The sequence below is a fragment of the Acanthopagrus latus genome, chromosome 2 (genome assembly GCF_904848185.1).
Source record: "Acanthopagrus latus isolate v.2019 chromosome 2, fAcaLat1.1, whole genome shotgun sequence".
NCBI lineage: Eukaryota > Metazoa > Chordata > Actinopteri > Spariformes > Sparidae > Acanthopagrus > Acanthopagrus latus.
This window is the reverse complement of record NC_051040.1, coordinates 4011126-4039034: the sequence shown is the minus strand read 5'-3', so window position 1 is coordinate 4039034 and position 27909 is coordinate 4011126. Positions and strand designations below refer to the sequence as shown.

Here is a 27909-nt window from a genome sequence, read left to right as displayed (position 1 = left end):
TTACTTCAGGAGAGAAAGTTTAATATTCCAGTTCCAGTATTTTAAAGACAAGAATTAAAAAGATGATCAAGTAATCTCAATCCTTAGATGTAATCCTAATCCCAGTCATAACCACTGCTCGATCACATGATATACAAGTGTCCATGTGTACTTTTAAGGTTTACATTTAATTGGAATTATGCGATCAGATTACAAAAAATAAGCAACTGTAATCATTCCTGATCTTTTTTTAAACATGTGTTATTAGATTATAGTTATTTATGCAGTTAATTGTGGTACACAGTGTGTTCATGAACGTGGTTAAAACAGACCTGGAAAAATAATTGATATTTTATATTAAGGTTCTCATCCTCACCAATGATGATGTGAAACAGACAAACTGAAAAGATAATTGTGATCAAAGATTTGAATAATCGAGACAGTTTAGAATAAAAAAACACGGCCTTTAATTGAAAACATATTAATAACACGTCAGATATTAAAACATTTCAGATGAACTGTTACAAAAAAACCCAAATCTTCATCACGTCCATAAACATCTTAATCAAAATTCAAAGTTTCTCCATAAAACACTCACACTTCAGTGGATACAGTGAAAAAAAACAAAGCGTACATGCAAAAGTGAAGTATAAATTGCAGGACACGTCACATCACTAACAGTTGTTGGTCTCAGTGCTTCCGACAACTTCATAGTAACACACAAATAAAGAAAACAAAAGAAAACCAGATTGATGCAGGTTCTGCTCAGTGTGGAGCCACGAGTACGGAAGTTTTCCTCATCTCAGCATGAAGACGGATGCGTATAGGTTCTGCAGCGCTTCGAGTCATGAGAAAAGAGCAGCTGCGAGTTCAGACGTAATCTCTCCTGTCGTAACCACCCGGTGCGATCGACCTGGTTTGGGAGAACGCCATCTTTGATGGAGGCCCGTACCTTTTCTCCGGTTGTTGGGGGCAACTGGAGCACAGGATGCCTCCTCCAATGAGCAGAAACGCAGCTGCAGCCCAGCCCAGGTACAGAGCTGCACCTATCTCCCTCTTCTGCGCCTCAGGTATGACTGGATTGTAGAACTCCATGATGATAGTGTGGGCGCACCAGGACACAGGGATCAGCTGGGTCAGAGAAGCCAGGATGAAGGCCGACCCGGCAGCTATCATCACGCGAGCTTTGGCCGACTCTTCATCCACACAGTTGGTACATTTTGCCCCCATTACGGCGACAAAAGCTCCCACAATACCCACGACGATAGAGATGATGGTGAGGGCGCGGGCGGCCTGGAGATCCCCGCTCAGAGCCAACATGGAGTCGTGGATTTTACACTGCATCTGACCTGTGCTCTGGACCACACAGTGCATCCAGATGCCTTCCCAGGTGATCTGAGCTGTGACGATGTTCATCCCGATGAACGCGGACACTTTCCACATGGGCAAGGCGCAGGATACAATGGCTAGGATCCATCCCAGGACAGCCATAGTCACGCCGAGTATCTCCAGTCCCGCTGAAGGCATGTTCGAACTCTGCGTCAGTGCAAGTCCTCCAAAATCTGCTCAGTAGTTAAAAGTGGAATGAGGGTCTCCCCGATGCTGATTACAGATATAAGCAGCAGATGTCTTTAGAGCAGAAGGAGGAGTCGCTTTGTTATTGGCCGGGGGGAAGAGTTCAAATCATCTTCTGTCCCACCTCGTTTGACTAAAAACTCAGCCTTGGCATGTAAACGGTTCCCAGCTTAATCATTCAACCTCCTCTGTGCCGGTAGCTCTCCCACCTATTTGGGTGAGGGGAGAGTAAACAGAGGGTGTGTATCTCAGGTCTGGAGTAGTTAAAGAATAACAGACATGGTAAAGATCAGTGGATGAATGATTGTCGGTGGGAGGCTCCGTATAACCTCCTGCAGATTTCTCATCACGATGCTCTCCTAATTGGATAAAAAATAAAACATTCATTAAGATGTACTCCTTGTTCCCGAGCACATTTAGTAATATCCTTTATACAATCTCATCCCATCCTTGCTTGTGAATATCTGAGCCCTTGTCAAACTCGATCACGACACGATCACCTGGTTCCAAAGATCTGTGGAAATGAAACAGGTGTTTTTTGGAGCATTTCACAACGTTCCCACTCTTTCCTCTTTCCAGGATTTCATGCATAAAAGTCTTTATATCTCAATAAAGTCGATGAGGTGAAACATATATTTTGAAAAAAAAAATGTCAAAAGGATTAAAAAATAATCACATTCTGTTTTATTTATGTTTTAAACTGCTCAGTAGTTAAAAAAATGTGATAAAACCTTCACACCTTCTGTGGAAGGTCTGCAGATTTTCATTTACTGTAACTTTTAACTTTTGAAAAGCCTGTGATGGGAAATGGTGTTTTTTTTTTTTTTTTTAGCTGCACGTATGTGGGAGAAATCTGCAATCTTATCATACAGAAAGTTTGACAAGATTGGACCTGGAATCTTTCCCGTAAAAATGCCTGACAGAATTAACGGTTCAGATACACGTTCCCTAAATGAGAGTAGTTATAAACGCTGATTGTGTGGTTTCTCTCCACACCACATGGAACTTCAGATATCAGATCTTAAAAAACCACAAGGTGATGAAATACTACTTATGAGTGTTGGGGTGTGTGTGCTTCAGCGTGTTTTTTTTTTATCTTTATTTTTTTTAAACAGCTTTTCCCAGCTGTCTCCGTGGGAAGTGAATGACTGAGACCACATGTGTTGACTGCAATGCAAACATCAGACAAAGCCCTCTGCGCATACAGTGAACTCTGTTGAAAATCATTTATAAGTAACATCCGTATGTCTCTCAGGACGTAGACATGTGTGTAATGATTATTCCGAGGAACAGTCATTCACACCGACAGCAGTGTGTCGAAGCTGAAACAATTGTCTGCCTGCGTGTGCACAAAGCTGACGGGTCTTATCAGCGTCCTTGTTCTGCAGGCCAGAGTGCATCAGGATCTTCAACCTTAGTTTAACTTTTGCACGTGCCGCGGAAGAAGGCGCTCCTAAATAAACACCTTCAGTAGTTCTACCAGCTTCCCTTATCATTCTGTGTTGAATCTGCAAAGCTAACTTTGTAGTTTTCAAACAAAAAATAACGAGATCACCAACGTGATGCAATGAATTCAGTCAAAAGCATTAATTCACCTTTTAAACACAGCGTGTATTAGATGAGCATCGAAGAGGACAAAATCACTATTTAACATTAAATTTATTTTCTCGTTACTTATACTCTCTTTTCTGTGAGATGATGTCTTCATATTTCAGTTTCAACTCCATAATCAAACTGCAAAAAAAAAAAAAAGCAAAGAATACAGGAAATAAACTCTGATTTAAAGAGAAAGACTTTAAAAAAACCAAAGTGATTTCATATCAGTCAAATGATTTGTCCCTGCAGCAGGATTATTTTTTACTTTACAAGAAATTAGGTTTAGGTTCAAAGATTTGAAAATAAAGCAAAACATGTTTGTGTTCTTAACTTTCGCACAATGTCACAACATAAAATCACAAAAAACAAAGTCGCTTATCAAGACGAGACAAGACATCAACTTGAACAAACCTAAATAAGTTTATTACTCTCTGTTAAATCTGTAGTTTTTGTGGTGTCTGTTGAGTTTTGGTGAATGTCCATGACTGGACTGACGTACTTTCCCATTAACACATGACTGCACAGCCAGTAACACAATCCTGCCAGCAGGGTCTGTGGTCACTCAGAGGGAGGGAGGGACGTGAACCCATCCTCCAGATCGCTAATCTCATAGTTCAAACCAAAGAAAGCAAAGAAACATTTTCAACACCAACATTAGTTCTTGTTCTGATATTTTTAATATTGCTTGTAGGGAGTTAAGGACCACTGAATTTACATACAAGTCTATATACCTTCCACACATTTGATAAATGTTAGAGTTGACTCAGGTGGCTTAACACCTGCTGCTGTTAGCAACTTTCTTCTACAAACAGTTTGTTTTATTGCTCCTGCGCCTCTTTTTGTTCTGCCATTTAAACTCAAGAGCCTCTCTGAGCATTCAGACACACAGATTCCAGTGAGTCCTACCTCGGCCAGGAAGGTAAACAGTTGCAAACCACTGGATCAATGGGGTCTTTGTGGCTCAGTTACAGTGCAGGTTGCAGTTGGAGACTTTTATCTCCGACTCAGTTTCACCCTCGCACAGGCTGCGATGGAGAGGAAACACAAGGCCCTCTTCTGAAACAAGCCACCCGTTGTTTCTTTCCTCCACTTACACTGAAACAGAATACCTAATTTTCTACGTGCACCAGCGGCTCTCATTGGTCAGACTCTGCTGAACTCTGCAGCTGGTATCTAAACTCATTTCCAAGTACCAACGCACGTAAGAAGACAAAGTTGCTGTAGTAAGTGAAGCATCCGTTTCTGATCTCAGAAAGGTTGTCAGGGCAAAAAGAAAAAGAAATCCTAGGCACACAAAATAGTATATTTTTTTCTTTTCTTTAATCAGAAACCTGCACGTGTTGCTGTTACAGAAAAAGTGACTGAAAACACATCTACACATTTGTAATAATGTTCATATATGTGCAGCCTTTTGCTGAAAATCAGATTGTGGAGCTGCAAAGTTACGTACGGTCTCCACTAAGAGGAAGGCTTGTTTAACAAGTTCTTTTATTGTAGTGTTGTAAAATTACTCAGAATCAGACAATGTCTTAGTATTTCTTAAAAAAAGCAGAACATCAACAAGTAAAGTGAACTGATGTTTGATACAAAATATTAAAAGCACCTCTACAGAAAAACACATCGTGAGACATGCAGCAATAATTCACATTCAACATTTAAACCCAAGATGCTGCATTCACAACCCTCTCATGAGCACAGATTCACTAACACTGTCATCATGTGCACACACATGCTCATACATAGTCCCTTCTTGTGTATCCATTGACTGACATGGTCTTCACGGGTGTGTAGTTCACCCGGGGAGGCACGGAGCCGCCACCACTCGGCGCTGTAGCTGCCGTCTGTGGGCAAGAGCAACAGAGCAGGGCTCCCCCTAGGATGAGCAGGCAGGAGGCAGCCCATCCGAAGTACAGAGCATTACCAAACTCCCTCTTCCCCGTCTCCTCCAGCATCGGGTCGTAAAAGCCGATGACGATGGCGTGCGCAGTCCACGACACGGCCACCAGCAGCAGCAGTCCGGCCACCACAAACGTGACTCCGGCTGAAACCACGAGCCGAGGTTTACTGCTCACATCTCGGCTACAGTTGGTGCACTTGGCACCAGCCACCGACAGCCCGATGCCCACAATGGACAGAACCATGGAGACGATGACCAGGGCGCGGGCTGCCTGCAGGTCCATCGGCAGCCCCAGCATGGAGTCGTGGACTTTGCAGTGCATCTGGCCTGTGCTCTGCACCGAGCAGTTCATCCACAAGCCTTCCCAGATCACCTGGGAGATGACAATGTTCTGACCGATGTAGGCGGCCACCCGCCACATGGGCAGGCCGCAGGCCACCATTACCCCGAGCCAGCCGGCCACGGCCAGGATCATCCCGAGGATCTCCACGCCTGCAGAGTACATAGTTGGAGCTGAGCGAGATTATCTTCCAGGGATAGAAGGCCCTCTGTGTCCGCAGGCTCAACCCTCCTGAGATGAAGGCGATATCGGATCCCGTTGGCTCAAAGTCCTGCGTGAGACTTTTAGTGGGAGAGAAAGTGAGAGGGAGAAACAGATTCTACCTTCTTTATACAGCTTAGACCACTGAAGGTGGAGTCTGCTTAAGGTGGCATCATGTTTACCTTCAAACTGCACTTGTGGTCATATTCTTTACAAAAGTGTGTTCACCTGGAGTTTGTGTCACCACTGAAAAATGTTTCCAACAAAGAATTTGACTAGTACATGCAGAGTCTTAGATCGAGGTAAACATAATTAGTAAGTATAGATTTTGGGAGAGTTTTAAATCCAAACCACATTCACACAGAAGCAGTTTATACACCAATTGTTTATGCACTCAGTTCTGATTTCACTGTGTAAAAGTGCTCATCTGTTTATTTGTGTATTTGAGAAAGAGTGTGTGTGTGTCTGTATGTGTGACGTGTGACAACCTTGAAGAAAAATGCTGAATCACCATCTGAATGAGATCTCTGGGCAGGAAAACACGAGCAACAATGACAGGCCTTGTTTTTTTTTTTTTTGTTTTTTTTTCGTTGGTCAGCTACATAATCCCTCCTTGGAGAAACACACACACACACACACACACACACACACACACTGAGGTAACAAGCTTCCCTGCTCATGTTTGAGGTGTTTTTCTTAAAATGCAGCACGTACGGTTAAAAACAAACTAAAAATACACTGAGAATGGTAGTTTTATGACGGGACAGGAGCAGATGATGCTCTTTTGATTCTCCATGGGAGGAGCGTTGAAAACGTCAAAATATAAATACACACCTGGGACTTAATAGTTGGTCGTCTTTGTAACTAATCCCCTCAGTAAATTCCCCCTTTGTATAGTATGATTTTTTTGCTGCAACAGAGAGGCCATTTTGTTTTTGGTTACACGTTCTTTGTGAGCAAAAACCAGAAGCTGCATTTCATGTTTCATTTTCATCTCCGTTCTATCTGAAGCTGGAAATGCATCATCGACATCATCGTGCTTCACAGTGAATCAAACAAATAATATGTTGTTGTTTCTGGAGACAACGGGGACGTTGATGTTAGTCGAGCTCTGTGTCATTACAGGCTCTCCTCTTCTTATTCACAGAGGTCAGCGGGGGTCAGCGGTCGGGATCAGTATCTCTGCTATCTGGTGGTGAACCTCCCTCCACTGACCCACATCCGTCCTCCCACACAGACGCACACCTGACAGCAACATTCACAAAGGACGCCCCGTTCATCCTGTTACCAGTGAAGCTGTTTACCTGTGAAATGGTCCACAAACAGGTGTTTTTTTTTGGAGCATTCTGTAACTTTCCCAGTCTTTTGTTGCTCCTGTCTCAGCTTGTCTGAACCGTGTTGCAGCCATCAGTGTCAGAATAAACATGTATATTTACAACAGTCAAAGAGGTTGATGAGTTGAACATTAACTATATTGTCTTTGCACTGTTTGCAATCGAGCCGTCAGAAACACTGAACGGCTGAACTTCATTTTGTTGAAGTTTGCATCAGGAAGAAGAAGAAGAAGAAGAAGAAGAAGAAGCTCTTTCATCATCAGAACAAAATGTTTTTTTTTTTTTTTTTTCTGTCAGCTTGAATATTTATTTCATTCTGAGTGACTGTTTCATCTTTTCTGTAGATGTTATCAGTCTGTTTATATCAGATCTCAGTGGACGTGTGACTAATATGGTAGTTTTTGGCATCATTACTTCCACTGCCGAGGAAAAGTTACATTTCAGAAAACGCAGCTCGAACTTTGAGGTACTTGTACTTCACTTGAGTATTTCCATTTTACTTTACTTACTATACTTTAGACCTCCACTCCACTACATGTATTTGATAACTCTTAGAAATTAGAATTTAAGGAAACAAATCACTGATTCTGATTGTCAGAGAAATACTGAACGTTACATCCAGGCTGATGATTGATCAACAGACAGACTACAGTTTAAACATACTTGTAAATATGTTTAATTTACTTTTTCTGGCACTTTTGGTTTTTACATAAATACATTTAATGTCAGATACTTTCAGACTTTTACTTCAGTACTTTCTGTATGGGTGACTTTCACTTTTACCAGAGTAATATTGTAATAAAATGTCTTTATATTGGTTTTGTTAAAAACGTTTGCTCAGATTAAAGATGGAGGTCAGAAACAATGTGACACGTGACTTTGGCGACTTGATTTAAAAACAAGCCTGCTGAATTGCTGTTCGTGTGCGTCATACTGTAAATGTATGTTTGTGCAGGCAGGGGGAGCCACTTTTACATTTGATCAGTGATTATATTTGGTTTAGGAGAAAGCACCTGTCTGTCTGTCTGTCTGCCAGGTTACAGTACAGGTGGATTTGTGATTATTTGAATTGTCTTTTTCCTTGTTTCTATTTCTATGACATCTTTTGTTTTCGTTTGTTCATCCAATGATTCTTTTAATTTAAAAGTCTTGCCCTGTGTGAATCCCTCTGTATCTTGAGTTTGAAAAAAATCTCTATGAATAAAATGTTTTATTATTTTGGGAACAAAACACTGCTGGTTCAACGGAAGTGTTCAAATGTAGCACCTGTTTCAACTCGCAGCTGGCAGCCGTCACTGTATCACGAGCTCTCAGTATTAGGCAGTTCCAACAAAAAGAAAAACATATTCATGTCTTGGTACAGCCAGGTTTTCAGAACACTGTGCTTCCCTTTTGGTTTGCCAGATGCAGTCAGATAAAACCAGATACAGCTTGAATCATAACATCATCGTAACATTTGGAGGAGGATGAGGCGTTGTCCCTACGGGCATAATCTGTAGTTTTAACCTTTATCAAGCTTAACACACCCGCTCAAAAACCCCTGGTGAGAAACCTGTTACCAAAACATCTCAAAACACAACACTGGTGCAAGTACCCTGATACAAGCAGTAAATTAGATTCGCTTAGAGTCTACAGAGAGATTTGGTGGTTGAGAGATGAAACCGAGCAGCATCTAGAAAAATCCCCTCATGGAGTCCAGACACCTTTAGCGGCGGCGGCTGTTTGTGTGGCTTCAGACGAGCAACAACTTTAGTTTTAAAAACAAAACGAGAACATCGCTCCTATTTTCAAACAATAGGCCCAATGTTACTCACTGCGACCGAGAGGAAAATGATTCACATTTGCCGTTAAGTCGTGTCTTGACTTGCCAAGACAACACACAAATCGTAGTATTACAAAATACGGACTTTTCAACAAAACGTAATATATTATGCAACAATGTGTGACATTTGAGTTTTGCATTATTTAGCTTCTGATTTGCACCTTTAATCAGCTGAGTGTTGTTTATGAAGACGCCTCTTTCAGATGTTATGAATTGTTTAATTAACATTCATTTCGAACAACAAATCTTGTGATTGTCCAATTTAAATGACTGACATCTACGCAAAACTGTATTTAAATGTTAAATTAACCACATCCAGTGAATGTCACGCTGTGTTTACTGAGAGTTGTGAGCACAGATGTGTTGTTTGATGGGTATGCGATCGATAGATCTCCATAGATCTGTATCTCTGGATTACAAGGCTGTGTTGCAGGTGCAGCTTTGTGATTATAGCACGCTGGAAATATAGATGCAGCGACTTGCAGAGCACCTTGCTTAACACTCACCTGTCCTGGGAACAAGAGCGGGTCAGACCGGTTTCCATGAGGTTCTGTTGTCTGTTGTAGGTCGCTGTTTTTTCACATCCCGCTCGCCTTTCTAGGAACTATAAGAATATAATTTGTGACTTATTTGTTCAATTCAAACCTTTATTTATTCAGATTTTGCTGTTGTTGTGTGTGTTTCACTACCGACGTGTACAAAATGTACATTATTAAAGTCCATGCTGTGTCGAATATGGCAGATGGGGGAAAAAAAAAGCAAAATATGTTTTGGAAAGTTGCAATTATTGAAGAAAAAGGAAGCAAAAGTTGTTCCTTTTTCTTATACAAATTTGTTTTGCTAACACTCAGGAGGAACTGAAAGTGCTGCCAGGCTAAAACACAAACCGTCAGTCACGCATTATTTCACAACCAAAATGACTTTTCTTCTGACTTGCTCGGCAGCGGTTGTGTGCGGTTTGTTTTATTTCATAGACACCATCTACGCTACGCGCCTCCACACATATACCTGGAATTCATTTACCATCACAAACAAGACACCTCTGCTCATGAATGAGTCCAAGTCACCAACGTAACACAAAGAACACAAAGATCTGAGCCGTCGTGTCCTGATATTAGAGAAAGTTATAGTATATTGTTTGATATGAACAGATAATCTCTTTCCACTGTCCCGCAGACTCTCGAAAGCTTCAGGTGCGTGTTTGTGTCATGTGACAGCGGGTCACGTCTGAACATGCGTGACTCACCGAGGAGAAACTGTGACTGCACCTCAGGGCCTCAGGGCTCGCTGCCATTAAATCACCAAACACTCACAAACATACTTCCCACTCTGATGCGTGAAACTACCAAAACAGTGAAACTAACGACAGCAGTTGCAAATTATTAACGTGTCACAGTTTTGTGTCTTAGACTGAAACTTTCAGCACTTCCTCACACAGAGCACAGATCTATGATCTTAAGTGTTTCTGGAGTTTTGACCACTCCAGACTTTCTTTCTTTCCCATAAAAGTGGCTGAACTTGTGCCGTAAATATCGATTTCTAAATGTCTGAACATAAGAGTTGCATGGAAGTCTCTCACTCAGGGGGAGAACAGACTCGACTAACTTACCTAAAAAGAAAAACAATAGCGGCAGCTCTAAGAACAGAGCTGCGAACTGAAGCTTTCAGAACAGGGAAAACTGTGAATCTGAGGTCTTTAACTGCAGTGACACACCCTGAATATTCAAGTTCAAAACTATATCTCGTCTACTATATGGGGAAAATTTAGACTCCTGACCTGTTGTCTGCACTGATGGATGATGTGCTTAATAACCCCGCCAGTTTAAATGAACTGGTCCAACCCTTCAGGTGAACCGGCGTGTCAACCTGAACCAGCGGCAGCCAGCGGCAGCCGTTACAGTGCAGTTTGGACTTGCCTCCGACTACCTGCTGACACTTGTTGCTCCGGCTGCCTCTGGCACTTTCTCACGGCAGCTTTAATAAAACCTTTTGTCTGCCGCTGCTAAATTTGCTCTGCTCCCTTCTGCAAAGTTGCCTCAGTGTCAACGTTTTCAAGTTATGACACTGTTCAGCTCCTTTACTCTCAAAACCACAAAGATTTATCAAAGAAACTGAATTCAGCATTTTGCATTTAGCATCTGATAGTTAAATGATCATGCACATTTGAAATTATATCATTAGTACTTTTTTAATAGTTACTAAAGTTGCAGCATGTGCAGTAACTTCTGTGGCGTTCCTTTGAAAACATGACACATGTGACTGTGGCGTCTCTGAGGCCTATCGGCACTAATCTCACCCTGAAACCATCTCTCCTCAGATTCTTAATTGTGGAAATTCCTCGCTGCCTCCTTGTGTGTGGAACCCAATCTCCTCAGCCAGGCCGAAGCAGCTTTAATGATCCTACCTTGGATAAAATAGAGGCATTATGGTCCTAACGGTAGTTTTGGCTCTTAAACACTGCCTCCATTCATTTCTGAAACAATCTGATTCTCTCTCTACCTCTCTTTGCCCCCTCTCGCTAGTCCCTCTTTTTTTTTTGCACCAGCCTGTCAACTGGAATCACTTGGCAGAGTGTTGTCCATTTCCCCAACATCTCCCTCCTGCATGTCTTCTCACCGCTGAGGAAAACTATCGATAAATCGAGTGGGACCCCCCCGACTGCGGAGAGCACCACATTTTATCTCCCAGAACGACCTGCAGGAGTCGACTACAACCCTTCTGACATCACTGCAAGGTCAGCTCTTATCTCGCTCTTTTTCGCCTTACGATGGATACGCTGAATTGCAATTATTTCTATATTTCTGTATATTTTCATGGTCGTGTCCTTTGGCTGTTCGGTCACACTGCTCTGTAATTAGGCCTGTTAAATCAATTTAATCAGTTTTTAATGTAATTTGGAGTTGAGCTTTACATTTTTACTGTAAATGGGATTCTGGGACTGATGAACACCAGACTGGTCGGAGCATTTACACAACCAGTTGCATTTGCTGGTGTAGATTCTGTCATAGCAGTAGTTAGTAGTTATTAAGGACACGTTCAACATGCTGTGTTTCTATTCGTCACATCAACAGTTCTTGATGTTTATTTACATTCTGTGAACTGAGTATTCCTTAACCAAGAAATCAATAAGCAACAAAGGGAAATTAAAGTGTTTTCATGCAGTCAAATGCATGTTTTTTTTAATCTGCACAACTCTGGACAAATGTTTTTCTGCCTTTGTCATAAACTGAAGATCCCACAGAGACAAAGGGTTAAAAATCTAGAAAACTTAGGACTCTCGTTTATTTAATAACGGGCTAAAAAAAAAAAAATGTAAATGAGAGCTGTAACTGCTCACGAAAACCCTGACACTGAGAAAATCTGTCTTCATTTCTGGTTTTAATCACAAGCGAAACATTTAGCGCTCCTTTATAGACGGATCAGTACAAGGCTCAGATGTAGGAAACATTTTCAGAACCACTTGAATGAACAGTCATTTTTAAACCATACTGTTCCTCTTCCACTTGACCACAGCGAAGACGCACATTCATCGTTATCGAAGTGTGTAACAGAAAACATGTAGGAGGAAATCCCAGGACTCATGATATGCTCCAGTAACTTGTCGTGGGGTGTGGCCGATGACATTTTTTAAAAGTCTGCTCAACTGATCCCAGCACCTGTGAGTCACAAACGTGTCCATTCCATCTGTAACGATTAACTGACTGAGTACAAAAACTGACATGATGACACATGCCCACAGCTTCGGGTGGGGAAGTGGGGGTTAGCCATCACGTCACAGCTCTGTGCGACAGTTTGCATGTGTTTATGCGCCAAGCCCCTCCCGGGTCAAATGTATAAAAGATCCGATCCAACTGTGCCCAAACATTCACTCTTTGGGGATCTCTCAAGCAAGACTTAACTGACTTCCAGAGACGCAACTTTTGGATCTTTTTTTTTTTCGTTGGACAACTGCTAGAATCTTTCTGAGGAGACATGGTGGCTGCTGGTTTACAGATGTTGGGCATCGCCCTCTGCATTATCGGATGGATTGGGACCATCGTCGTCTGCGCCCTGCCCCAGTGGAAAGTGACGGCCTTCATCGGCCAGAACATTGTGACTGCTCAAACGACTTGGGAGGGCATCTGGATGAGCTGTGTGGTTCAGAGCACGGGCCAGATGCAGTGCAAGGTTTACGACTCCATGCTGGCGCTCACCACTGACCTCCAGGCTGCCCGCGCCCTCATCATCATCGCCATTCTGATCGGCATCCTTGGAGTCCTCCTGTCCATCGCAGGGGGCAAGTGCACCAACTGCGTGGAGGATGAGAGCTCCAAAGCTAAAATCGGTGTGGCGTCTGGTGTGATCTTCATCCTCGCTGGTGTGATGTGCCTCATCCCCGTGTGCTGGACGGCGAACACCGTCATTAACGACTTCTACAACCCTCTTACAATGGGCTCCCAGAAAAGGGAGCTCGGAGCTGCGCTCTTCATCGGCTGGGGGGCCGCAGGCCTCCTCATCGTGGGCGGTGCTCTCCTCTGTGCCAACTGCCCTCCCAAGGATAACTACTCCGCCAAGTACTCAGCTGCCCGTTCATCTGGGCCCAAGGACTACGTCTGAGGAGGAACGACAGGGGGACTGACAAGACACTTTAATCAAATGCTTTTACGGCTCGTGAAATTAATTCACACTGCCGGAATGAGCATGGTTTGAATTTCACAGATCACAGCTTGTTTTTGACGCTTTCATGTTGAGTTACGGCACTTCAGGATTTGATTCATCATCGGCACGACAAAGAGACACGCACCACACCCACAACAACTCCTCCTCTGTGGACTGAGAGTCGAAGTGATTGAATCAATGAGAGTGCAAAAAAAAAAAAAAAAAAAAAAAAAGAAGAAGAAAAAGATACATAGAGATATTGGAGCAACATTTAACATGTCACTGAATTTGTATTACTTTTAGATATCATTTCATTTTATTGTGTGAGTAATTTGTGACTGTCCGAATCTGTAAATAAAGATTTTTTTTGTATCAACATCTAATTATCATGTTTGCGTGGTCTTTCAGATTTTTATAACATATTTAAACTGCTTCATCTTGAGCCAAAATGGAGGCTACAGGGGGGGGAAGACATAGGGTGTGGCACCGCTAGACACGACGGTGTTAATAAGCTTCAGCGACCCTAAAAACAACTTTATTAACAGACATCTTTACAGCTGATTGATAACTAAATAAATAACTAAAAGCAATGATAAAAAGTAAAAAAGATGTATGAAAAATGATTTAACTGAATTGAGATTTTATATGAATAACTACTTTATAGCAAACAACAAAACTCTGTAGATTTTATACACATCTAATACAAGGTTGTTAATAAATTAGTCATAATCTTCACGTTAGTCTGATGAATAATGAGACGGATGTATTTATGTTTTTATTTTTTAAACAGGAAGTGTCCCTGATGACTGAGGACTCATTACAGGTGCAACACTGCCCCTTGCTGTAAACAAAACAACATGTCGTGTGGTTTGTCATTTATAAACAAGATCACTTGTGTTTTGTTCGTGTTCAGCTTGTAACCCCGAATCCATATTAGACAAGAGAAGACAACACAGCAAGTTTATTTGTAAAGCACAATTCAGACACAAGATGACTTAAAATGCTTAACAGGGGCATAAAAATGACATTAAAAGACATTAAAAAGCAAGATGGAAGTCATCAAGAAACATAGTGTTGAATCAAGGAAAGAAATTGTAAAATAAGCTAAAATAGAAAAGGTTTAAAAGAGACAAACCACGGTGCCCTCAGGATAAAAATGAGGTCAGCTTTAGGTGGTTCTGCTTGTTATTTCAGGTGAGACGTGAACGATAAGAAAAACTAGATTTTCCATGTTCTGTTGAAGCACCTGCAGCATAATCCACTCATTGAAGACAGCAACAAAGTGATGTAAGGGCGTTAAAAAAACAGTAAAGGCCTTTTAAATACATAAAAAAACAATGTCTATCACGGCCTGACAAATTGATATGGACCTGGAAGTGTCGCAGTCAGAAACTGTGGGCGGCACCAAGTTGCACAAAATGCAGATTTTTACATGTTTCTCAAACCTGCAGTTGCAATAACCAGTAATACATCTTAGTGCAGAGTGATAAATGGCATCCAAGGGCTTTAGAGAACAAAAAAACAATAACAATAAGCTCGGTGTGAGTGAGTGAACAAGCTCGACTGCATGTATAAATGTAAAAAACATCTTTTTTAAATCAATATGAAACCTGTAGGCTTCCAGAGACACCAGATGAGCTGTAGGGAGCCTTTTTTTTTGAAATTTCTTTTACGCTGTTATGCTGTGAATCTCCAGAAATGTTTTCTAGATAATGACTGAATTTTCATCTTTCGGGTGAACTTTAAGGGTTTTGTAAAATCGTGAATTCACAAGAATGTTCTTTCAGAGTGTGTGCTTGTGCTGTCGACAGTTTTTCTTGTGTTTGTGTCTGACCTTGAAGCTTTGGATTCTGGCAGGTCAGCACTACTAAAGGTCAGTGGGTCTGTGTTTGTGTGTAAACTCCTTCCAGCCAATAGGAGCTGAGGTTTGTGGTATCACATACCCTCACATGTCTTGTGCATCCCACTTCTCACACACAGCACCCTATAAATACCAGCTCACCTCATTCCACTCGTCTTTTTTCTTGGATTTTCACGTGTGAGGGACGAAGGCGGCAACATGGTTTCTCAGGGGATCCAGATCATTGGTATATCGATGGCTGTGATTGGCTGGTTCATGGTCATCGTGGTGTGCGCACTGCCCATGTGGAAGGTCACCGCCTTCATCGGGGCCAACATCATCACGGCTCAGACCATCTGGCAGGGCATGTGGATGAACTGTGTGGTGCAGAGTACGGGCCAGATGCAGTGCAAGGTCTACGACTCCATGCTGGCTCTGCCCCAAGACCTGCAGGCCGCTCGGGCCATGATCATCATCTCCATCCTGACTGGAGTCGTCGGAGTGATGCTGTCGATCGCTGGCGGGAAATGCACAAACTGCATCGAGGATGAGCGGTCCAAGTCGAAGGCCTGCATCCTGGCCGGAGTTCTGTTCATCGTCTCGGGGTTGCTCTGCCTCATCCCGGTCTCCTGGTCTGCCAACACCATCATCACCAACTTCTACAACCCGATAATTATAAACGCCCAGAGGTACGAGTTAGGAGCGGCGCTGTATATCGGCTGGTCGGCTGCTGCGCTGCTGCTGCTGGGAGGCGGGCTGCTGTGCTGGAACTGCCCGCCCAAACACGAACACCCTCACTACGTCCCCAAGTTCACACCCGTGAAGTCAACCTCCACATCGAGGGAATACGTATAAGATGATCCGCACTTCCTGCACGCACTCTTGCATCAAAACGTAAACGTGTCTGACCTGGAAATGTAAAACGTGAAATCGCAAGCTGAATCCTGAGATCCGATTGGTGGTTAGTGAATGTCAGTGACCTTTCTCACAACGGACATTTTGTCCTGTCCGGCAGGTTTGACTGGAAGCATAAACACTGGCTTCATTCCATTTAGTTGTGCTGACGCGGCCCTCAGATTGATCAGGTTGGCTCACAGTCACATCTATGGACTAAAGCCTTCTCAGTCTAAATTTTAATTTAACTTAATGTTTTAAATCCAAGTTGTATTGTAGCTATCTGATGAATAACTAGGATTAGTATTGTTACTACAATCAGGCTTATCTATGTAAATATTTATTTTTTGGCTTCCTTCATGTATAACTTCTGCTTAATCACATTTTTTAATTACATCAACAAAAAGGGATGTTGGTAATGGTTACACCTTCAGTAAAGTCTGTGCATTTTAATCTACTCACACATCCTGCAGATACCACATGTATATTTCTGTGTTTCTGAATCTTGTGATGTTGCTGTAAATAAACAATATACTCACCGGATGATGACTGTTTACTTGTGCATGAAAAAAAAACAAAAAAAAAGCATCAGTATTTAATAGCATTATGGAGATTAAAGAGGAGGGAAGAGGTGTTAAATTAAGAGACGATTCTGCAGCACTGCAGTTCACGTGATGTGACTGTGTTCATAACATGCCCACAAAAAAAAAAGAGAGACCAGATTGACATAAACCATAAACGAGACCTGCACATCTGTCACACCTTTAGTCCAGCAGAGATCTTCATCAACACCCTGGTCAGCATTATTAGAATATCATACATGAGAGTTTCTTTATCTTTGATTGTCTGCAGCCAAATTCATCACTGAGGAGATGCTCAGCAGAGACATTAGCCCACACATAATATACTCAGACTCAGTTTAAAGAAAAGCTGCCATTGTTTTAAAATCTGTTGGGCTTCAAAATGAAATGGAAATGGAAATAGCTGCCAGTGCAGTATCACTGGGATAGGTGTGTGAAAATGGAGTGTCTGTTTGTTTACCCAACAGCGGTATCTGTGTTTGTCTTTTCAAATGCAAAGTGACAGCGTCACTGGATGCGTCCGGCTTCCTGTGTGTCATCACTCCAAGCTGACTGTTTGCAGTGCTGAACAGATAAAGTCTCCTCCTCAGCTTAAGGCTTCTTTTTTTATCACCTGGGCCACATCCTGTCTTCTGTCGCTGCACGGGACACATTAAGATCTGCTGGCTTTCGATTATCTTTCAGACTTACAGCCGACATCAGGGACACAACTAAGTCTTGTGTCTTATTTATGTGGCCTTTAAAAAAAATCTAACAAGCCCAGTGGAAAAATATACAGATAAGTGATATTGTACATAACGTCTCCTCATGTTGATGGAATTAACATATCATTATCTCCACTGTTATAGTTATCTGCACATTCACTGGTAAAAATGAGAAATGCAGCCCTCTGCTGTGGTTAGAAAGATACTGTGATGTACAGCTATAATTCAACGAGTCAACAGAAAACCTAAACACATTCAGCCTCCTTTGATCAAACCAATTACTGTCACAAAATCCCATTGTGTGAAAACTAATTGAAGAAGAAAAAAGCTCACAATTTCCCTCCATCATTTCCTTAAAGGTTGTCTCAATGTTGAGGCAAATGAAACAGTGTAGGAGACTTAAATGAATCTGTGCATTTCCCTTGTCCAAACAATAAAGAGTCTTTAGACTAAAATCAAATATTGACATTAAAAAGAGATCATCTCATGATTGTATTAAATTGCCCCACTGCTCTGATTTTAAATCAGCCTGTTTGCGAATAAAACAACCAGATATAATATAATCATTTACCATCTTTTACAGCCTGAACTGGTTTCAGGATCTTTGAAAACACAGAGTGGCTGTAACTCCAGCCAATAACACATCCTAACTGAAATCTGCATATGAAAGTGCGTTTTCCAAGAACAAAAACACAGCATTGTTTGAACAATGAGTGCCACTCCTTCAGCTGTATAAGAGAAGGAATCTTGTTTGGCCAGAAGAGCTCTCCTGACAACATGACAGCCCTCCGCCTGCACATTTCCTGACAAACAACAAGTGAGAGAGCTGCGTTACTCCCAAGGAGAACCAGACCTGAAACACTTCTCTCTCCTGCCGCGGACAAAGCCTCTTCAACATGGGGAGGATTGGCAAGGAAGTGGCAGGCCAGATCATCAGCTTCATAGGTTTTGTCGGGGTGGCGGTGACATGCGGGATCCCCATGTGGAGGGTGACGTCCTTCATCGGAGCCAACATCGTGACGGGACAAATCGTGTGGGACGGCCTGTGGATGAACTGTGTGATGCAGAGCACCGGGCAGATGCAGTGCAGGCTGAATGAGTCTGTTATCAGGCTGTCCAGGGATCTGCAGGCCGCCCGAGCCCTCGTCATCATCTCCCTCATCTTCGCCTTCATCGGCTTCGTCGTCTCCTTCATCGGAGCCAAGTGCACCGGCTGCCTGAAGAAGGAATCATCGAAGGCCAACGTGGTGATTGTGGGTGGCTGTCTCATCATTTTCGCTGCCGTCCTGGAGCTGATCCCCGTCTGCTGGTCTGCAGCCATCACCATCACGGACTTCGAGAACCCTTTGACCATCGAGACGCAGAGGAGGGAGATCGGAGCCTCCATCTACATCGGCTGGGGTTCTGCTGTATTTCTTCTGGTCGGTGGGATCATCCTAACCACATCCTGCCCTCCTCAACGACCCGCGTACGGATACCAAGGCTACCCAGGAGCCCCGCTGTACCCTTACACAGCACCGGGGGGAAACCCGGCAGCGTACGGCCCCGTGTACGCTCCCCCATCCAGCCGCCCATACACAGCTACTGGGACATACATACCCAGCAAACCGTACGCAGCACCAAATGCATACTCTCCTGCCGGATACATCTAGAACTGAAACAACACAAGAGGGATAAAGACTGTAAATTCTGGCAGGCTGCTTCCAGGAACTGTGTCCCATTAGCGTAAAATTGCACCAAAATGCACAGTGTATTTCTAGAGGATGGTATGTATCCCGAAACATTCACGGGATTGAAAATTAATCAGCTGAAAAAAAAAAGAAAAAAAAACAATCACTGTAAACTGTTTCTCTTTTGGATTGATGCTGTGCTCTTTTCTAGTTAATGAAGTCATGAGACAAGAAGAATATTGTGAGAGTTGCATTGCTTTTCCAATAAATCAGTGTCAATATATTTATTTCCTTGTCACACAGAGCTGATTTTGTAAATAGTAAAGATTTGTGATGTGTCTGATTTCTGTAAATGCCACTTTATTTTTGAGATTATATGAAAGAGTTCCAATAAAACGTTTGTACTTTATTCACTCGTGTGTTTGTGGAGTCATTATCAAAATACTGTTGCTACTTCATGGGTACGTGAAGGTCTGAGATAAATAAGAAACTGTATCAGAAATATATCAACGGACCTCCTAAAACAAATCTTTATTAAATTTAGATCTCTGCGTCATTTCGCTATGAGCTCTGAGAAACTCACCACAAATGATGAGCCTGTGAAAATAAAGACAAATATTGATCCAATCAACTGTGACATTGATCAGTGGGAACACTTTCATCCTGATTAGAACAAAATACACTAATAGAATAATTTGGAAGCTATAAAGCTCTGATCAAACAGAAGTAATGAATAACCACAGGGAAAAGGAAACATAAATGGCCGTTCTTTCCGTAAACGTCTGGCGTCTGGTGATACTCACTCCCTTGTCGGTGTTTTTTTTTAAAACCTGAAACCAGTGACAGGACCTGATCTTCCGGTAACCCGTCAAATCCGAGAGGCCGGTCACTGAGAAAGTATTGTTTCGGTGACGAATGTGGTGCCTCTTTACGGCCCTCATTAACATAGAGTCGTTTCCGACTGATGTTCATCTCATCGAAACTCCTTTCGTCCACATACGAATAATGTCAAGAATCTGGTTGGGCGGGTAAAAGTACATCGGTTTCAGGTCAGAGGCAACCTGACTCCACCTTCAAGAGAGGCATCCTTATAACCAGACGAAGTGTCCCACAGACTTCATTCAACTTTACAACTCGAGCTGAGCTGATCTTGCTCCTGAAATCTTCAATTCTTCAGATCTAAGTGACTCGACGAGACCTCATCATGGTGTCAATGGGACGGCAGATGCTGGGCTTCGTCCTGGCCATCATCGGTTTCTTGGGGACCATCATCGTGTGCGCCCTGCCGATGTGGAGGGTCACAGCCTTCATCGGAGCCAACATCGTGACGGCGCAGGTCATCTGGGAAGGCTTATGGATGAACTGTGTGACGCAGAGCACAGGCCAGATGCAGTGCAAGATCTACGATTCCCTGCTGGCCCTGCCACAGGACCTCCAGGCTGCCAGAGCCCTCGTGGTCGTCGCCATCATCGTTGCCGTCTTCGGCGTCATTCTGGGCATCGCAGGAGGCAAGTGCACCAACTTCGTGGAGAACGAGCACTCCAAAGCCAGGGTGGCCATCGCTTCCGGAGTCATCTTCATTTGTGCCGGCGTCCTCATCCTGATCCCCGTCTGCTGGTCTGCCCACACCATCATCAGGGACTTCTACAGCCCCATCCTGACCAACCCGCAGAGGAGAGAGCTGGGGGCCGCGCTTTACATCGGCTGGGGCACTGCTGCACTTCTCCTCCTGGGTGGAGCTCTCCTCTGCAGCTCCTGCCCATCCAAAGATGGCCCAGAATATCCAGTCAAGTACTCCGGTGCCAGGTCCACAGCCACCAGCCGAGCCTACGTCTGAGAGGCCCGCTCTCCTGAAAAAGACTGCAAATGATTTTACTTTTTTTTTGTTTTTTTGAGTGAATCCTCCTCATTGTGAGTTTCTGATAGCCCCATAACCTGTGTCTCGACACAGAGTGAGGACACTTGTCTGAGAAATTCCCGATTTCTCTGGAAGCGAGCGAGTGTTTGTGGTGGCAGAAGGACGTGGTGTGAAACTACAGCACGTCACAATGAATGGACCGAGTTATTCCATTTTAAGCTTGTATCAAACCGAATGTTGGAATGTATTGAAGAAAACTTGTACAGTACACTGATGCATTGTGAATATATATATATATATGATTGAATAGTTATACCATAAGGCTGCTTTTGTTCACTGAAGTCTCTGATTTTAATAAAGATATTTCATAAATGAAATTCTTTTGTCAAAGCATTTATTTTCAGCTCACAGAGAGTCGATTTAAGATTTATTATGTTCTCTTCTTCTTTTTTTTTCTGTTTACATGAATGGTTGTGGGTTTGAACTGACAGTCCAGAGCAACTCGTCAGACGAGTTCGGGGTTAAGAGAAGAAGAATCACAAAGTAAACTCAAACCAGGTCAGGGGTGTGACCCATTGTGAGCAAGACATTTAAAATAATCCAGATGCAGCAGTGGCCAAAACTTTCAGTTTGATCACGTCTGAAGAGGAAATCACTGGTGACCCAACTTCACATGCTGGTGATTGAATCATCACGCTGTAAAATGTAAAGAGGTCACAAACTAGAAACTGTGGCACAATACAGTGAAACTTCATAAACATGCAGCAGTTCATTGAATACTTCATGCGGACGTTGAACTGGTTGAACCAGTCGTGCGGAGCTGAGTGCCAGTCAGAGTTGGCTACAGTGTGTGAGTTTCAATACGTATTAAGAGCCGTACCCACACACACACACACACACACACACACACACACACACACACACACACACACACACACACACACACACACACACACCAGCCTTTAAACACCACCTGGATCAAAACATAGTGCGACTTGAACAAAAACATCTCCCAAAACTAAAAAATCTTTTCTTACTTGGTGATTAAATGTGGGTCACAAGTGTAAAGTATTATATAGTATAGATATATAGAATATATTTTTTATCACGAGCGGTGAAATGACTCATTGATGTGTTTGTGGAAGTTTTACATATGTTAATAAAGTTAAAAACAGACAGTTTAGGGTTTTTACATACAGATTTGGTGAGCTTTGAAGCAGTTGAAGCCCACCTCACCGTCACTGCTGTTTTGTCCTGAAAGTCAGTGACTTCACTATTTATTTTGTCAAAGTCAGGATATTATATTATCTGTCATAGAAATGTGCCTCAGGCCGGAGAAAACATTTAACTGGTCAAATAAGACTTTCCTCTCCAAATGCCCCAAAATGAAATGTTTACATTCACTACAAAAGCCGTTCAGTGAACAAAGTAATAATAACGTGTCCGTTGAGAGTAAAAGAGGACGTCAGGTGACTTAAACACAGGACACAGCTGCTCTGTTCTCATTTCACACCAACTGTAAATGTTGTTTAGTCAGAGCATGACCACAATAATTTCCAAACCTCATTCAAGTGCTTATTATCGTGACCATGACTGAGCTGTTCTGCCAAAATCTCACTAAATCATACAGCGAATTTAGTTTTCAAGTGTTTTTTTTTTGTAACTGTTGGAAAGCAAAAACTCACGATGTCATCCTGCATCCTGTGACATCAAGGAAATAACCTGTATTTCTTTCTATCATGTTCCTTATCAAAAACATGATGTCAGCGCAGAATTACAGGGTGTTTCACCGGTGTGAACACACCCTGCACATGATCTGGTTTCACATTCCTATGTTGCCCTGTGCCACGCAGGAGTGAATCTACCTGGACCTGTTAGATATGAAGGGATGTGTGATGTCAGAGTTACACAGTGGAACAAATGAATCACAAGTCAACCACTAAATAAGCAATGATCAGGAAAAAAAAAAGGGTTTCGGTAAATGAATAATGCATTTTTCATAAATGTTTTACCTGATGACACTTTAGTTTCTGCTTTTACTTTTATACATATTAATAACTGAAAGCACTAAAGGTGTATTTACATGGATAATTCAGATTATTATGTGTAATGTTTATAGTTTCAGGTAATCAAAAAACTTGAAATAAATATATATTAATTGGGTTAAATGTGCAGTATGTAAAGACATGAGTCGTGTGGGATGATGGGAGTCATCGCTGTTAAACATTCATCGGCAGTGGAAATCTATCTTATGTGCCTGTTTATGAACGAGATGCTGATTTAAAGATTTATCAACGTTATGTTCGGTCACGTTTGCTGACTTCCTCCCTCACTCTCTGACTCTCTCCCGGAAGTCATCGCAACAGACGACTAAAATGAAACGCAGTGTTTGATGTTTACATGTATATATGTGACAGTTTTCTGTCACATTCATCCTTTTCCTCGTAAAAGAATACAAACAAACCCTTGTGTAACACAATACTCGTCTCCATCCAGACGAATAATTGAAACTCCAACCTTTATTATCCCCGCACACAAAGAATCCTGCACGGCTGGTATTCTTTGGCAGGGCCTCTAATGTGTCTCTAGCAGCTTGGTTTTCACGCCCTTCTATTCTTCAGTCTTCGTCTGCTTCAGGTGCACATGAACACCTGATCAGCTGCTGATATTCTCTCAGAGACGCTCAGGGATAGAGGACGATGGCTTCCATGGGGATGCAGATGGCCGGCTGCGCCCTGGCTCTGTTTGGCTGGATCGGGGTGCTCATCACCTGCGGCTCGCCCATGTGGCGGGTCACTGCCTTCATTGGCAACAACATAGTGACATCGCAGACCATGTGGGAGGGCCTCTGGATGAGCTGCGTGGTCCAGAGTACAGGCCAGATGCAGTGTAAGGTGTACGACTCCATGCTGGCTCTGAGCACTGACCTCCAAGCCGCCCGAGCTCTGGTGGTGGTGTCCATCATCACAGGCATCGCGGGGCTCCTCATCGCGTTCGCCGGTGGAAAGTGCACCAACTTCATTCCGGAGGAGAGGGCCAAGGCGAGGGCTTCAGTGGCAGCAGGTGTGGTGCTGATCATCTGTGGGTTCCTCTGTCTTATCCCCGTTTCCTGGACCGCTAGCATCATCATCAGGGACTTCTACAACCCTCAGGTCATAGACGCACAGAAAAGAGAACTGGGGGCCTCTCTGTACATCGGCTGGGGGGCCGGGGGTTTGCTGATGTTGGGTGGAGCGCTTCTGTGCACCAGCTGCCCCCCCAAAGAGGACGAGGCTCCCTCGGTGAAGTATCTCATAAACAAGGCTGGAGGAAACAGCAAAGTGGATTCATTCCGATCTTCCACACCGACAAAGACGTACATTTGACATCTCTACAGGGACAAACAGAAGTCTGGCTCATGGATTTCTGTTTTGTGGCTTGAAGTTGAGATACCTGCTGTGGAATATGAAGAAAAAGGACATTTAACAGTCAACCGGCGATGAAGGAAATATGCACTTTGTCTTTATGAGAGAATCAATTTGGATGTATGAAGATGCTTCGTCTGAGTTCACTCTGAATATTGTTACTTTGGGTGATGGTCCTGTTTATGTGGTACTTTGACATGTTTGGGAAAGTGGTTTCAGTTGAAAAGAAACCTCTGTGTAACTGCACTGTGCATCGTTTTGTCCTTTGATATATGTAATTCTTTTTTTTTCACAATAAACGATCTCTTGCTATATGTTTTTTTTCCTCTCACGCTTCTTTGTTTATGTACATTTGAAAAATGCACCTGTGGTGATTCAAACCAAACACTGAGACAAAGAACCGGTCTGTCAGGTCCTCACCTGAGATCTCTATCCAGGGAACAAACACGATGACTCAGGGACCGACGATCCTGCTGGCTGATCTGTTTAGTAAAGACAGAACTCCTTCAGAATGTTTTGTAAATCACTGTCAGTGTTTGTTGCGTAAATACTTAATAAAAGAAAAAGGATTTAAGTAATTAAAGGAGGGTCTTCTAAATCTAATGACAAGTTTAAACTATTTAACTAAATATTTGGACATGAGTTGATTTAGAAAGATGGTTTTGATTTGAAGTGCTGACATGGTTAGTTGACTGTAACGCCCAAATTACTGAAGTATTGTGTGGTTTTTTGTTACCTGTCAGAGCAAAGAAATGACTCAAAATGTTGAAAATGACACAATCCTCCAGTAAATGTGTCTTTGTTCTTATTAGTTTACTTTCAGTTTTATCTTCAGTGACTCTGAGCACAACAAGAGTAACACATGGAACACATAACACATAATACAAACATAACATGTTCAAAATAAAACTGAAACTAACAATACATGCACAAGTTAAAGTAATAAAGCTTTTATCTCAGGCATTAATGTCCTTATAGCTTCAGTCAGGAAACAGCATTTTGATGATGAAATGTGCACTCATTGAGTGTTGTAAGTGCACATTTGGGGTACTTGTAGTTGACATGAGTTCCTCCACATTATATGCACACATGAATATAAAAAGAACAGCAACATGACAGAAATCCAGAGATGATTTCCTGGATGTCACACAGTGTGGATGCATTGTTTGTAACCATCCTCTTCAACAGTACATAGAAGCATTCTCTGATCTCCAGCAGCACAACCTCTAAGTTTGAATAGATTCAGTGACTACAAGCAAACACTAGATTTGAGCAGCTGTTTGGAAGTGAAGTTCAAATCCAATCACAGTTTGTCTTTGGTGACATTCTGCCCTCTAGTGGCTCTTTGGAAGCAGGAAGCAGCCTCAGCTTTATGGAAAACTCTCTCTGGCCTCACTGTTATCCTTTCTGTTTTGGTTTATCTGTATAGTGTTCTTATCATAGCCTTTGTTGACGTGAAAAGCCACACGTTAACATTTCAGTTTTGTATTAATCAGTGAAACGTATCACAGAGCAACATATTCAACATGTCAGGATGTGATAAAAGGAAGATAACATCGATCCATTCTGCTCCTCTCCTCCCTCTGCGTCTGTCAGGGTGTGGGAGTCCTCATCGGCCCCATGGCTCTGCAGGAGCTGGGTATCAGCCTCTCCATGATCGGCTTCGCTGGGACCATCCTGATCTGCGCTCTGCCCATGTGGAAGGTGACCGCGTTCATCGGCACCCACCTGGTGGTCATGCAGGTGTTCTGGGAGGGTCTGTGGATGACTTGTGTCAGTGAGTACACGGGTCAGATGCAGTGTAAGCTCTACGACGCCCTGCTGGACCTGTCGCCGGACCTCCAGGCAGCTCGAGGCCTCATCTGCATCAGCCTGGTGCTGGGATGTTTGGGATTCCTCATCTTCCTCCTGGGAGCTCGCTGCACCAACTGCCTGAGCCACCCGAGGATCAAGGCTCGCCTGGTGCTGAGTTCGGGGGCCACCTTCTGTCTGGGAGCCCTGACCACTATAGTTTCTGTTTCCTGGACGGCCAACTCCATCATCAGCGACTTTCACAACCCACGAGTCCCTGAGGTGCTGAAGAGGGAGCTTGGAGCGGCCATTTATATAGGCTTTGTCACCTCTGGGCTGCTGTTTATAGGAGGAGCCATTCTGTGCACGAGCTGCCCCCCACAGAGGCCCAGGTTCCCCACCAGTGGGTACACACTAGCCAGGACACCCACACACAGCAGCTACGCCGTCAAGAACTACGTGTGAGGTGACGACTGAGGGCCGAACACAGATCAGATCAGAAAACACGTCACAAACAATTTCCCACTTCAGGATTAAAGGATGAAACTGTGTGATAGAAGCAAATAGCCGTATGTACATACACTGATGACTAACAAGTGAAGTGAATAACATTGATTGTGTGGCGATGCAATGTCCTGCGAGGAAACGCCATGTTCTGGTATCATGTGGGTGACACGCACCATCAACCCTGTTGCAGAACAAGTACACCCTCTCGTGGCCACAGCACTCCCCAATATCATTGTTCCTCCTGTCAATGTTTCCTGACAAACTGCAGGAAGGAACGACCTGTGGAGCGTGTGTTGAGTCTTATAAGTTCGTAGTTGTAGATTTGTAGACGTACATCTCCCTCTCTGCCCGCCCAGAAGGTAGAGTTACGCTAAGATCATGTTCAGATTCACGAGCTTCTGTGTTCAGAGGTTCTTCTTCCCCTCCCTGAACAGTATCTCATCCACAGTGAGGAGGAGGAACACTTGTTGTGGCAGCTGTAGGTCGATAAGCTCACATTTGGAGCATTTCTGGTCCTCTAACATCTTCACTACATCTCACACGAGAGATGCATCAGCTCCATGAACTCCAAATGCTCCCATCAACCTGGTTTAGTTAAGCATGTGTCCACTGAATGTGCTCAACAGAGGGTTCTGATATATTCAGGGTTCAGAGATAGCTTTATATGGATATTCTTCATTAGGTTTAATTAGACATGGATGACAAAGTCTCCCTCAGAACTGTCACTGCGTTACACTGTTACTACATGTGCTGTGTCAGCCTGTGTTCCAGTCTCCTCGGTCTCCTTCCTCTGCTGAGTTGCACAGATGAAAAATAATAAATCAACAAAGCTGCTGACCTGGGCTCCAAATTCTCCAGATCCCAATCCCACTGAGAATCTGAGCGAGACGTGCCCGGACATGTTGTGATCCTCGCTGTCAGGTTCGCTGGAACATGTCAAGTGGCAACATGTAATTTGAACTAGATGATCAATAATATTCACTTCACCTGTTGGCTTCTTTTAATGTTTTGGCTTTTCGGTGCGTCTATATATGTCCAGTCACATATGAATGTATGCAGTTAATTCATGTGTGAAAATGTAGATTCCACTTGTGAAAATGTCCAGTTCACATGACATTATTTTCTTTTCACTTGTAGGTATTTTTATACATTTTTATAAGGGGTGACGTAGATTTGACCATTATCAACACAGTATCCTGAATAAAACCAGCAATTTACAGAAATTTGTCAAGGTGGTTTTCTTGAAACATGCGGCTGAATTATTAGATCTTTTTATGG

At 43.0% G+C, this 27909-nt stretch overlaps 8 protein-coding genes across 8 annotated transcripts; 6 read left to right on the top strand and 2 right to left on the bottom strand.

Moving 5' to 3' along the window:
* Window positions 1-422: 422 nt before the first annotated feature.
* On the bottom strand, window positions 423-4341 carry LOC119012576 (claudin-3-like). The gene is made up of 2 exons (XM_037086547.1): window positions 4057-4341; window positions 423-1913 (listed from the first exon to the last, which is right to left on the bottom strand). Exon 2 carries the CDS (start codon window positions 1504-1506, stop codon window positions 850-852), a length of 657 nt encoding a protein of 218 aa, XP_036942442.1. The 5' UTR covers window positions 1507-1913; window positions 4057-4341; the 3' UTR covers window positions 423-849.
* Window positions 4342-4451: 110 nt separating this feature from the next.
* On the bottom strand, window positions 4452-9298 carry LOC119012570 (claudin-4). Its single transcript, XM_037086535.1, has 2 exons — window positions 9251-9298; window positions 4452-5668 (listed from the first exon to the last, which is right to left on the bottom strand). Exon 2 carries the CDS (start codon window positions 5550-5552, stop codon window positions 4884-4886), a length of 669 nt encoding a protein of 222 aa, XP_036942430.1. The 5' UTR covers window positions 5553-5668; window positions 9251-9298; the 3' UTR covers window positions 4452-4883.
* Window positions 9299-11345: 2047 nt separating this feature from the next.
* cldnj (claudin j) lies at window positions 11346-27337 on the top strand. Its single transcript, XM_037071502.1, has 2 exons — window positions 11346-11478; window positions 25930-27337. Exon 2 carries the CDS (start codon window positions 25954-25956, stop codon window positions 26587-26589), a length of 636 nt encoding a protein of 211 aa, XP_036927397.1. The 5' UTR covers window positions 11346-11478; window positions 25930-25953; the 3' UTR covers window positions 26590-27337.
* LOC119004541 (claudin-4-like) lies at window positions 12606-13765 on the top strand. Its single transcript, XM_037071539.1, has one exon. It carries the CDS (start codon window positions 12717-12719, stop codon window positions 13338-13340), a length of 624 nt encoding a protein of 207 aa, XP_036927434.1. The 5' UTR covers window positions 12606-12716; the 3' UTR covers window positions 13341-13765.
* Window positions 15414-17212, top strand: LOC119004524 (claudin-4-like). The gene has a single exon (XM_037071514.1). It carries the CDS (start codon window positions 15442-15444, stop codon window positions 16075-16077), a length of 636 nt encoding a protein of 211 aa, XP_036927409.1. The 5' UTR covers window positions 15414-15441; the 3' UTR covers window positions 16078-17212.
* Window positions 18068-19479, top strand: cldnf (claudin f). Its single transcript, XM_037071474.1, has one exon. The coding sequence runs from the start codon at window positions 18298-18300 to the stop codon at window positions 19051-19053; it is 756 nt and encodes a 251-aa protein (XP_036927369.1). The 5' UTR covers window positions 18068-18297; the 3' UTR covers window positions 19054-19479.
* cldne (claudin e) lies at window positions 20176-21299 on the top strand. Its single transcript, XM_037071525.1, has one exon. It carries the CDS (start codon window positions 20276-20278, stop codon window positions 20906-20908), a length of 633 nt encoding a protein of 210 aa, XP_036927420.1. The 5' UTR covers window positions 20176-20275; the 3' UTR covers window positions 20909-21299.
* On the top strand, window positions 23523-24647 carry LOC119004514 (claudin-4-like). Its single transcript, XM_037071489.1, has one exon. The coding sequence runs from the start codon at window positions 23629-23631 to the stop codon at window positions 24292-24294; it is 666 nt and encodes a 221-aa protein (XP_036927384.1). The 5' UTR covers window positions 23523-23628; the 3' UTR covers window positions 24295-24647.
* Window positions 27338-27909: the final 572 nt, after the last annotated feature.

Bases quoted from the DNA above. Each gene is read 5' to 3' on its own strand.
- cldnf (XM_037071474.1), top strand. From the start codon at position 18,298: ATGGGGAGGATTGGCAAGGAAGTGGCAGGCCAGATCATCAGCTTCATA.
- cldne (XM_037071525.1), top strand. From the start codon at position 20,276: ATGGTGTCAATGGGACGGCAGATGCTGGGCTTCGTCCTGGCCATCATC.
- LOC119004541 (XM_037071539.1), top strand. From the start codon at position 12,717: ATGGTGGCTGCTGGTTTACAGATGTTGGGCATCGCCCTCTGCATTATC.
- LOC119004514 (XM_037071489.1), top strand. From the start codon at position 23,629: ATGGCTTCCATGGGGATGCAGATGGCCGGCTGCGCCCTGGCTCTGTTT.
- cldnj (XM_037071502.1), top strand. From the start codon at position 25,954: ATGGCTCTGCAGGAGCTGGGTATCAGCCTCTCCATGATCGGCTTCGCT.
- LOC119012576 (XM_037086547.1), bottom strand. From the start codon at position 1,506: ATGCCTTCAGCGGGACTGGAGATACTCGGCGTGACTATGGCTGTCCTG.
- LOC119012570 (XM_037086535.1), bottom strand. From the start codon at position 5,552: ATGTACTCTGCAGGCGTGGAGATCCTCGGGATGATCCTGGCCGTGGCC.
- LOC119004524 (XM_037071514.1), top strand. From the start codon at position 15,442: ATGGTTTCTCAGGGGATCCAGATCATTGGTATATCGATGGCTGTGATT.